The sequence below is a fragment of the Lontra canadensis genome, unplaced genomic scaffold (genome assembly GCF_010015895.1).
Source record: "Lontra canadensis isolate GAN:19392208 unplaced genomic scaffold, GSC_riverotter_1.0 scaffold125, whole genome shotgun sequence".
NCBI lineage: Eukaryota > Metazoa > Chordata > Mammalia > Carnivora > Mustelidae > Lontra > Lontra canadensis.
Genome location: NW_022631119.1, coordinates 535,571 through 547,571, shown reverse-complemented (window position 1 = coordinate 547,571; position 12,001 = coordinate 535,571). Strand labels below are relative to the sequence as shown.

The 12,001-nt window shown below is 47.5% G+C and overlaps 1 protein-coding gene across 1 annotated transcript in view; it reads left to right on the top strand.

Annotated features, from left to right (window-relative positions):
* PEPD (peptidase D) overlaps positions 1 to 12,001 on the top strand; it is a 109,077-nt gene that overhangs the window by 25,651 nt on the left and 71,425 nt on the right. The window contains exon 7 of the mRNA XM_032841746.1: positions 9,093 to 9,137. Within this exon, the coding sequence (XP_032697637.1) occupies positions 9,093 to 9,137 (45 nt within the window). The remainder of the gene's footprint in view (positions 1 to 9,092; positions 9,138 to 12,001) is intronic.

The following is a 12,001-nucleotide window of genomic DNA, read 5'->3' as shown; positions in this document are numbered from 1 at the left end:
TAATTATGTATGAGCCTGAGCCACGGGGAGTTGGTGCGTCTGTGTGATGTAGCGGTGATTAGGAAGGATTATGAGCTCATAAATATGTATCACTCCCCCAATGATAAGAGTGATGGGATGGGGGCGAGTATCCCGTTTGCTTCTCATTGCTTAAATCCCTGCATCCTCTTGGGAATTTCCCCAGAGTAGCCACGTGCTTGCTCCTTGAAATGTTGGCCTTGGAGCTGCCATTCCACGCGCCTCCTGCACACCCCCCCCACCCCCGCCAACACCCCTCCAACTCCACTTGGCCCCAGAGCAGAGCAAAAGGCCTGGGCCCAGCCTCCTCTGGTCCCCCAGCATGGCCTGCCTCAACCAGCACCAACATCTGTGTTCCCATGGGCTGGCCCCACCAGCCTCCCTAGGTCTCTGCCTCGTGGGGCAGGCCCTGAATGTGAGGAGGGAGCCCTCATGGTCACCTCTTGGGCCAGTGCTTTGACCTTAACAGAGCTTGACCTCTGAGCCTTAGCCCCCCCCCCCCGCCCCCATACATAATGGTGTTGCTGGGGCTTACCATGGAGGGGGAAATGGGATCCTGCCCTCTCCCAGAGCCTGGCATGGAGCTGGTGCTCAGGAAACAGGTGTTCACTCATTCACAAGCACATCCCCATGCAGCCCTGTTGCTCCCCGAACCTTGGTCTCTGCATCTGTGCAGTGGGCCACTTGGACTTTGGGATCACTGATCGGAAGATTCCAGTGTCAGTGAGTTGCAGGTTCTTCACCTGCCCCCTCCAGAGGCTTCTGGTGCCGAGACTGCCTCCCCAGCACCCCGGGAACAGGTCTGGCAGGTGGTGTGGCACGTTTGGGAGGGAGCTCTGGATGTGGCCCCCGAGAGCAGAGCGCTGCTGGCCGTTTCCCAGGTTTTCCCAGAGAGAAGGCGTGGGAAGATTCCAGGGATGTCATGGTCAGTGGGCCATGGAAGCTAAGGCCTCTTCCCTAGAAGGAGTCCTGCCATGAACATATGCAGACCTTAGCCTCTGGCCCCTGTTGCTCCATGGGACCCCTCAGCTTCCACCAGGAGCCCCGAGGAGCCCGTGTGCTGCCCAGCCCCTACCCCACCCGGCATTTGGAAGCTGTTTTGGAAAGCCAGGCACTGCCTTAACCTTGCTTGTGCTCCCAAGGCCCTGGCTGGTCCCTCTCTGATCTGTAGGCCAGTCCAGATGGGGCTCACTCTGGGGTACTCCCCGGCCCCTCCCTGCTGGGCCAAGAGCCTGCCCCCGCAGGCCAGTGCTGGGGGCTTGGTCCCCAGTGTGGTTGACACGCTGCTGGTGAGAGCCCTTCCACATGTCTCTGCTTCAGAGTACCTGGCTGGCCTGTGGTCCTCCCTCCCTTCCCTCTGGGGCCCACTTTGAGTAGCTCGGCCGTCAGGTTCCCTGTGGGGTAGGAACCTGTGGTGGGTGCCCTACCCTGCATGCCACAGATACGCCTTCGGACCCCGGTCTCTGCCTCCAGCTGCCTGCTGGAAGGTCCTGTCTGTACTCGAGGGCTCTTGGGTGCTTCTCAGTCCCCCACCTCCCACTCACCTGGCTGCCGGCACCTCGACTCTGTCCCTTTGTGGTTCTGCCATTGTCCTTGAGGGCTGCGTCTGCTCAGCCACGTTTGCCTGCCTGCCGCGTCTCCAGCTGTTTGCTGTGGGTAATAATAGCCTGTTTCCTAAGCAAGATGAGGCTTGCTATTGTCCTACTTTCCGTCGGTGTCTATCACCGGTTGCTTCTTACTGCCCTAGTAAAGCATCTTATTCCTGGAAATTTGGGTTTTGACCCTTCCGAACGTCTCTGAAACACCTCATGTCTTGGATTTTTGATTGACCTGCTGTGGCAGAAGTTCGGGCTCTAGGTTGATGCTGTTGGGCCATCCCAGGCAACCTTTGTCCCTTGGTCCTGGGGGAGAAAGGAGCTTCTCGTAGAACAGTGGCCTCACCTGTCTGCCCAGTCCAGAACTCCTGGGCTCTTGTCCAGTTGTGCATTCGTCTGTGACCCTCTCTCCAAGTTGGCTCCTCAGCGTTGGCTGCCTCTGGGTCTGTGACCTTGGTGGGGCTGTGGTTTTGATCCTGGGAGACCTCAGAACTCTCTCAGGCTCTTCAGATCAGGGACAGGCCACTTGATGCCCACGGCAGGGAGTGTGCCCGGGCTCGAGCTGGTGAGGATGGTGGAGAACCGGGAGCAGACAGAAGCAGAGGAGAGGAGTGGGGTGGGGATGGTTGACATGCACCAGGATACCCCTGTGACGTGCAGCCCCTGGGGTCACCAGGAAGGGTGTCTCTGTTCTCCCTGGGGTGACAGAATCAGGCGGGGACAGTCGGCTGGGCTTCATGCTGAGTTTGGGCTCTGGCCCAGACCACAGCTCCGTGTGTGGTCCCATTGGAGCAGGGAGAGCTCCCACAAGAGGCGTGGAAGGATCAGACACCCCATGAGCTCTAGCTGGAGATTGGGGTCAGGTGTTCCTTGCCAGGCCCTGCTGAGGGCATGGCCAGGGCTGGTCTGTGGCCGGGGCTAGCCGGAGCTGAGGTGAAGAGGGTAGGGGTGTGGTAAGGAGGGCATGGGGCCTTTCTCTGCAGGCTGCTTCCCATGGCTGCCTGGAGCAGTTGGTTCCTGTAGCCTGGGAGCAAAGGCAGACGTGATAAATCTTTGCTAGCATCTGAGGAGGTTGGCTTTGGAGCAGGTTGTCCTGAGAGAGAGAGAGAGGCTGACTGTAGAGGAGAAGACAATCTGCAGGGCCAGGTGGCCCCCGGGGGTGCCTTCCTGGCAGGAGACAGTTCCCTCCGAAGCCCGCAGACTGCCCGGGAGCCCTGGGCCAGGGCAGTGAGCTGCCGAGCGCTCAGTGTTGCGTCGTTGTCTGAGAGAGAAATATGGTCAATATTTTACATCAGCTGGTTATTCAGGATAAGCATATTTCTTATCTTTTGGCATTTACTTAAATTGCCTTGCCTATTTGAAGACAATCGGTTACAAATTAATTCCATTTAAATAAGCAGTTAAATATGAAATTGCTGAATTTGGGGGTTGCTGATGTAGGGATATAAATATTCAAAGATGGGAATTTTTAAACCCAGGAAAGAGAGGGACTTTGTTAAAACCTGGTGATCACAACAAAATTCCGGTCTGTGTGGTGTGTGTTGGGTTGGGGCGGGGGGGGGGGACTTGGCTTTGTGGTTTCTGTTAACTTGCGTATCAAGGTAGTGTTGGTTAACTTGAGCTTCTCATTACGACCCATGGGATCTCCAGGAGGACACAGGAACCCAGCCCAGCCCCTAGCCGGCGAGGGCAGTGGGGCAGCCTTGTGGGGCATGTTCTCCAGCGGGCCTCACTTTTTTTCTGGGGTTAGAAACTGCAGGGGGAAGGCCAGGGGCAGGGGTATTTGGGCCCATCCCACTCACCCTTTGTCACCTGTCCCTCAGGCTGAACCGACCATCATAGGCATCCGTGGGTTTGTTGTTGTTTTTACCCAAATGAATACATGCTCGTTAGAGAAAATGCTGACTAGGACAGAGGCAAAAGCAAGGAATATCCGAATTTCATCACCCCAAGTTAGACCCTGTCAACACTGTGGGGAATGCCTTTTGGACTCTCCTGTGTGTGTCTTGAATGTTTCTCTATTTTTGTATCTGAGTACCCTTTTGCGTGGGTCTGTGTGTTTCTGCATGTGTGTGTCGTTAGGGGGGATCTTTGTTTATTAGTCTAAGCGTATGCCTGTCTGGGGGTGTCTGTGTGTGTGTGTGTCTGCTGGCGCCTCTTCCGAAGTACGTGCCCGCCTGGGTGTGTGTTCATCAGATCTGTTGTGTTTGCAGCTGTGTTTGTGCGCTGGGTCACTTTGCTGCTCATGTGTCCATAGGTGCATGTTGGTATGTGTACGTACATTTTGTAAAGTGAAATTTTACTGCTGTGTTTGCCTGCTGAGTAGACAGGCCATTGCTTTTCCCACCGTCAAAGTGACATTTGGGGAAATGGGAGGCAGAGTCTGTGTTGTCATCTTGATTTATGTCATCTGCTGCTCTGTTCTTGACTCTGAACCGTGTTGGCTGCCTGTGGTCTCTTTGATATTTCACAAGTAGGGCTTTGATTGTACAACATTGCAGGTGACTTTGAGTTGGTCTTATTTGTGTACTTAGGAGTCCCCAAAGCTTTGGAGATCTGGAATCCTCCCAGCCTGCTAATGCCCCCTTCCCACTTCTCTCCTCTGTCCTTCCTTCTTCAGTGGGCTTAGCCAGCAGTGGGGGTGTCAGCTGCATAACCATGGCATTAGATAGGTGTTTTAAAACATCAGTAACAGGGGCCAAGGAGGGTCTCTGCTTGGTCATGAGCCAACATGCCCTATGTATGATATCCTGACCCGAGATGGAACAGGGTTAGGAATCCAGGGAGTTGAAGGCTTGCCCCTGCTTCTCTGCCGAGGCCTGAATTTTGTGCTGGGCCATGCCAGGCTTCCCCAGCTCTCTCACTGCCAGCTTGAGCTCTGGGTCACACATGATGTACCCCGACCTGATCTTTTTGTCTCTTGGGGTCCCCTTTTTCATTATGTTTATCTTATCAAAGAACGACTTTTGGCTTTAAGATTTTTCTTTATGTTTGCCTTTTATTTCATTGATTTCTGTGCTTTCTAATTTCCTTTTAATTTCTTTAGGTTTGTTTTTTCTCTAGCTTCTTCTTTTTTCTTTTCCAAAGATTTAATTTATTTATTTGACAGACAGAGATCACAAGTAGGCAGAGAGGCAGGCAGAGAGAGAGGAGGAAGCAGGCTTCCCACCAAGCAGAGAGCACGATGCGGGCTTCAATCCCAGGACCCTGGGATCATGACCTGGGCTGTAGGCAGAGGCTTTAACCCACTGAGCCACCCAGGTGCCCCTTTTCTCTAGCTTCTTGAGAGAAAGAAAAGGGTCATGCTTGGGGATTGGAGCTTAGATCATTTTCTTTTTTTCTTTCTTTCTTTCTTTTTTTTTTTTTTTAAAGATTTTATTTGTTCATTTGAGAGAGATAGAGCACAAGCAGGAGAGGCAGAAGGAGAGGGCGAAGCAGACTCCCTGCTGAGCAGAAAGCCCAACATGGGGCTCGATTCTAGGACCCTGAAATCATGACCTGAGCTGAAAGCAGATGCTTAACTATCTGAGCCACCCAGGTGCCACATAGATCATTATTTTCAATGTTCTTTTCCACCAAATGCATTTAGAGCTATCAGTTTTCCTCTGGGCATTGTGACATTTCACACTTTTCTTTCTTTTTTTTTTTTTTTTTTGAACAGCGAGTCTTTAGAAGTCTGTTGGTTAATTTCCAAACAAATTGGGATTTTATAGTTTTCTTTATGTTACTGATTTCTAGTTTAATTCTGCTGTAATCAGTGAGCATTTTCTGTATCTCAGTGCTTTGAAAATTGTTGAATCTTCCAGTGTTTGATGACTATGATAAATGTTTCTTGTGGGCAGTGTTGAACAGAAGTGGAGAGGAAGGGCCTTGTTCCTCATCTTAGGGAAAAGCTTCTCATCTTTGACCATGAACTTTGACATAGGCTGTGTGTTTTTTGTACATAACTTTATCAGGTTGAGGAAGTACCCTTCTCTTCCTAGTTCATTGAGTGTTTTTATCACAAAAGGTTGTTGGATTTTATAAGATCCTTTTTCTACATCTGTGTGATTTGTTCTAAATTTTGTTAATATGGTGTATTATATTTGATTCTTTTTGTCTGTTGAAGTAACCACATTCCTGAGTTAAATCTGACCTGGTCAGATTGTTTGATGGCTTTTGTTTGTTAGTATTTTGTTGAAGGTTTTTTTGGTGCCAATGTTCACGAGAGACTTTCACCTGTAGTTTTCTTGTGATGTCTTGGTTTTGGTATCAGGATAATTCCGAGCTTGTAGAATGAGTTGAAAAGTGTTCCTTCCTCTTCTAGTCTTAGTGAGAGTTTAAAAGGATTGTTGTCAATTCGTTTTTAAGTATTTGGTATTCATGATGCAGGCATTAGATCCAGGGCTTTTCTTTGTGACAAGGTTTTGATTTCTAATTCAGTCTCTTTACTTGTCATGGGTCTATTTGGATTTTTTTTTTCTTGTGTCAGTTTTGGTAGTTTGTGTCCTTAGGAATTTTTCTTCTTCTTTTTCTTTTTTAGAGATTTTATTTATTTATTTATTTTTGAGAGAGAGAGAGAGAGAGAGAGAGCGAGCACAAGCAGGGGGAGAGGCAGAGGAAGGAAGAGAAGCAGAGTCCTCGCTGATCAGGGAGTCAGACATGGGGCTCTATCCCAGGACCCTGGAATCATGACCTGAGCTGAAGGCAGACATTTAACTGTGGCACCCTGGAATTTGTCTTCTTCGTCTCAGCTATCCAGTTATTGCCATATAGAAAAGACATCTTATAATCCTTTAATCCTTTTAATTTTGTTAAGTAATAATGTCCCCCCCCCTTTTTTTTTTTAAATCTCTGGTCAGTAATTTGAACCTTCTCTTTGTCTCTTGGTCAGTCTAAAAGTGTAAATTTTGTTGATCTTTTCATAGAACCAATTTTTATTTCATTGATTTTTCTCTACTGTTTTTCTATTTTCTGTTTCACTTATTTCTGCTCAAATCTTTATTATTCTATTCTTTCTGCTTGCCTTGGGTTTAATTTCCTCTTTTTTCTAGTTTCTTTTTAAAAGATTTTGATTTATATTTGTGAGAGGGAGAGAGAATGTGAGTGCACACATGTGTTGGGGGAGAGGGCAGAGGGAGAGAGATACAGAGAGAATCCCAGGCAGGCTCCACGCTCAGGGCAGAACCTGACATAGGGCTTGATCTCATGACCCTGAGATCATGACCTGAGCTGAACTCAGGAGTCTGATGCTCGACCAACCGAGCTACCCAAGTGCTTCTTTTTCTAGTTTCCTAAGGTGGAAGAGTAGGTCATTGGTTTGAGATAATTTTCTTCCTATTTAACATCGCTATTTTTGGCTATTAACTTCCTTGTAAGCACTACTTTCGCTGCATTCTGTAGGTCTTGGTATGTTGTGCTTTCGTTTCCATTCGTCTCAGTATATTTTCAGTTTCCCTTGTGATTTCTTCATTGACCTATTGGTTATTTAAGAGTGTAAAATGTAATTTCCACAGATGAGTGAATCTTTCTTCTGTTATTGATTTCCAATCTCATTCCAGTGTGCTTGAAGGACACACTCAATATGATTTCAGTCCTTTTAAGTTTGTTGGGAGTTGTTTTATGGCCTAGCATATGATCTCTTCTGGAGAATGTTCCATGTGCACTTGAGAAAGTGGGTATTCCCCTGTAGGGTGGTGTAGTCTAGAGATGTCTGTTAGGTCTAGTTGGTTTACAGTGTTGCTTACGTCTCCTGTTTCCTTGTCAGTCTTCCATCTAGTTGTTCTGTCCATTACTGCAAGCGGAGTACTAAAGTCTCCAGATATTGTGGGTTTAATTATTTTCCCTTCAGTTCTGTCAGTTTCTGATTCCTATATCTTGGGACTGTGTTGTTAGGTGTGCATAGGCTCATAATTATTATGACTTCTTAATGAATTGATCTTTTAATTTGTATAAAACGTCCTTATCTTTAGTAAATATTTTTATTTTTTTTGCCTTAAGCCTTATTTTGTCTGATGTGAATAGAGCTGTTCCAGCTCCCTTTTGGTTTCTGTTTGCATATATACACCTTTTCTCATCCTTTCATTTTCAACCTATTTGTGTCTTTGACTCTGAAGTGTATCTTTTTAGAGCATTTACTTGTATCATATGTCTTTTAATTCCTTCTGCCAGTCCTTGCCTTTTAATTGGAAAATCAAATCTGTTTACATCTAAAGTAATTACTGATAAGGAATGACTTCCTTCTGTCATTTTGTTATTAGTTTCTGTATGTCTTTTGTCATTTTTGTTCTTAAGCTTCTCCATTACCACTTTCTTTTGTACTTAATTGAGTTTTTGCAGTACATTCCTTTCTCATCTCCTTTTCTGTATGTCTTAATTATTTTCTTAGTTGTTACCCGGGGGATTACAAATGACCTCTTAAACTTGCGACAGTCTAGTTTGCATTAATGTCAGCTTCATTTCGGTAGCGTATAACAGCTTTGCTTCTGTAGAGCTCCATGTTGTCCCCTCCCTTGTGCTGTTGTCGTGTACAGATTGTGTCTTCACCTGTTCCGTTTGTCAACACAGATTTATGATTATTGCTTTATATGGTTGTCTTTTAAGTCAGAGAGGTGGAGAAAGGAGTTCCAAAAAAACACATTTACCCCATCTCTCTACTTGCCTATATCATTACTTTTATCAATGCCCTTTTTTTCTTATGTGGATTCAAGTTACTCTTGTGTTCTTCACTACAGTATGAAAGATTCCCTTTAGCATTTCTTGTAGGATAAATCTTGTAGCGATGAATTTTGTATTTTTGTCTATCTGGGACTGTTTTTATTTTTCTTTCATTTTTGAATCATAGCTTTGCTGGATATAGAATTCTGGTTGACACATTTTTTTTTCCCTTTCATCTTCGTGCCTTTTTGACCTTTATAGTTTCTGATGAGGAATCAGTCATTATTCTTACTGAGAATTCCTCATATGTCACACATTTTTTTCCTCTTACTACTTTCAGGATTTTTTCTTTGTCTTTGACAGTTAGATTATACGTCTGAGTGTGGGTCTCTTGGGATTTATCCTATATGGAGTTTATTGGGCTTTGTGGATGTATAGATTCATGTTTTTCATTAAATTGGTGAAGTTTGGGGCCTTTCTCCCCGCCTCCCCCACTGGCCAAAATTCTTCTCCTTTATCTTTCTCCTTTTCTCCTGGGACTCCTATTGTGTGTATGTTGGTGTACTTAACAGAGGAGGCTATGGCTGCTAGGTCCACCTAGCTAGAGTGGAGGGTGGTGTTCTGCAGCTGAGCAGCTTGTTCTCTAACTGCATTTAGAACATTTGGCCTGGCTGCAAGTCTGCTTCAGGAAGTGAGCAGCAGGCCTTCTGTGGGACAGACGGTCATGAAGTTAAAGCTTGAGGCCCTCTCTGGGTCATGCCCTTTCTTGGTATACCTTGGTATTTCTTGCAGGGAGATGATAGACCATTGAACTAATAGGCTTGATTTGTTTTTCCTCTACAGGTTTAACGTCAATAATACCATTCTTCATCCGGAAATTGTGGAGTGGTGAGTATTGCCTGTGGCTACTTTGGCTGTTTGTTTTGCTCCACTCAGGAAGCTGAGAGACCCTGCTGCTGCCACCTCAGACAAGATGGTCCCCAGAACAACTCTCTTCTGTGTGGTTGTGTGTGTGTGTGAGAGAGAGAGAGAGAGAGAGAGTTGGTCTGATTTTCCAAAAGGGCCTGAGTCACTTGAATGTCAGTTAAATTTCTCTCATCTTTTATTTAGGAGACTTTTAAAAACTCTTGCCAGGGGCACCTGGGTGGCTCAGTGGGTTAAAGCCTCTGCCTTCGGCTCAGGTCATGATCCCAGGGTCCTGGGATTGAGCCCTGCATCGGGCTCTCTGCTCTCTCTCTTCCTCCCTCTCTGCCTGCCTCTCTGCCTGCCTGTGATCTCTGTCTGTCAAATAAATAAATAAAATCTTAAAAAAAAAAAAAAACTCTTGCCATGAGTGAGCCATGCTCATATGGTCAGTTAGAATAGATAATGAAAAGAGTGAAAATAAACATCACACATAATCCTATTACCAGAAAGGTAAACATGTTTTCTCATGTTGCTTCTATATCCTGACAAGTTGGCATCCTGTTGTACGTATTCTTCTGTTACCTCCGTTCCTTCCTTGCTGATACTAGCAGCCCGTCTGTACCTGCAGCATACCTGGTTTCTGTTGGGTCACAGCAGGGTAAACTTTCTCAGGTTGGGCATCACCTCTGTGGGCCTTGGAAGTGGCCCTCCCACCCAAGCAATCATTTTGGCCTCAGACTGGAGACTCAGTTGTAGGGCAAGGGGGTAACGGGTTGCTAATTAGAAGGCTGCTGCAGGATCCAGGTGGTCGTGGAAGGGTACTGTGACGAGTTGAGAGCAGAGTAGTGGGCAAGGGGAACGCCCCTGGTAGGAGCTGGCTGTGCCATGAGTGAAGACTGGAGTTGAAGCTAACTCCAGTTTTTTGTCCTGAACAGCTGGGTAATGTGTCACCGGGACAGGGATGACTGGGAAGAGCAGTCTGAAGCAGGTTCCAATGGGAGTGAGGCTGGGACAGAGGTGGAAATCGGAGCGCCATCATAGGCATCGGTACTGACCGTGGGAACTTTCTTGGCAGCCACACACGCTCTGAGGATGGGGCCTGTGTCCTTTCGGTACACAGCCGCCTTTTCTCGTCTCTTGTTTGCCCTCTGCAGCTCCCAGCTGACAGAAGAACAAATCCTGGATACTCAGGAATGGGCCCGCACCCACTTACGCCCCACATGTGACACTCCCTCCTGGCCACTTACAGTTCGGGTACTTTGGAGACCATGCTGGGTTGTACACTCCAGCATCTCCTGAGGGGGAAGTCATTAGTTTGTTACTTTGGAACTTTGCTTTCTTTCTAGCGACATTTCCAAGGCTCTGAGGTGGATTCCACATTCATAAGAATACCTCCCAACTTTTTCAAAGCTGGCAGCAGAACAAATTTGACATTTGATGGAAGTAGAACTATTTTAGAAATGTCACATTGTCTTTACTGCCTCAAGGGTGTGTTTTAATAGTGTGGGTTCTGGCCTCTGTAGTGACCGCAGTCATTCTCAAGTGAGATCCATGGTGCCCTCTGTCCTCTTGGAAGAAGGGAAGGAAGGGTTCTGGGTGGAATGGCAGGCTGGGCCCTCGTTTCTGGGAGAGTGGGGTTTCTGTGACGTCAAGTTATGATTGACTGACACATCTTTGGGCGCCTGTGTCCTGTATGCTTTCATTACTCCTTCCCATCTAGGCCCCAATGAGAGGGGCTCCCTGAGGTGAAAGAAAAACCAGCCACTCAGGCACATCCAAACTCTAACCCCAATCTGTACCCCTCAGCAAGTCACTTCAGTGTCCTGAGCCTGTTTTTTCTGCCAGTGGTGATGAGGTAATACCTAGTTTGTGAAGTTTCACCAAGTATCTTTGACCCTTCAGGCCGCCATGACAGTTACCACGGTGGGTGGCTTCTGAACAACAGGAATGTGCTTCTACAGTTCTAGAACCTGGGAAATCCAAGACCGAGGTGGTGGCAGATTCAATGTCTGGTGACAACCCACTTCCTGGTCCCTAGATGGTCGTGTTCTCACAGTGTCCTCACAGGACAGAAGAGGCGGGCGCTCTCTGGAGTCTCTTTTATAAGTCTTGCCAGTCCCATTCACGAGAGCTCTGCCCGCATGACCTGTTCGGCTCCCAAGGCTCTGAATACCAGCACATCAGAGGCTCAGCTTCAGCGTTTCCGTTGTGGAGGGAGACCCATTTCAGCCTATAGCGCTGAGCCTTGGTTTTCTCACGGGCGAAGCAGAAGTGCTGTCCCTTGATAGGTGATGGCTCAAGGCTTGAATGAAAGCAGAAGTCAAGTGCTGACTCAGCTTAATACAATGTCTGTTGCTTGTTTTAAAAAAAAGATTTATTGATTTGAGGGAGAGAGAGAGACAGAGTGTGTGATTGTGAGTGTGGGGAGGGGGAGAGGGAGAGAGAATCCCCTCAGACTCCCACTGAGTGCAGAGCCGATGCAGGCCTCAGTCTCAGGACCCAGAGATCATGACCTGAGGTCAAGGCCTGAACCACCCAGGCGCCCCTGTCTGTCGCCGTTTGAGACTGCTTGTGTATAAAGGCACTGTGCTAAGCACTTGAAGCTTGTCCCCTTCCTCAAAGAGGCATTTTGTTTATGCTCTAAGCTAGGTGCTCTGATTATCCCCATTCTACAGATGAGGAAGCTTGAGACACAGGAGGGGATTTGCCTGAGAAAAAGCCAGGAGCTGAGCTGAGCCTAGGCGGGTGATCCCAGGATTTGAGCTGCCTCTTGTGTGTTTGAGGGGTGCCCTGGAGGGGTGGGAGTGGGGGTGTTGCCTGACCTTCAGCCGTGTTCTCGGTCCTCT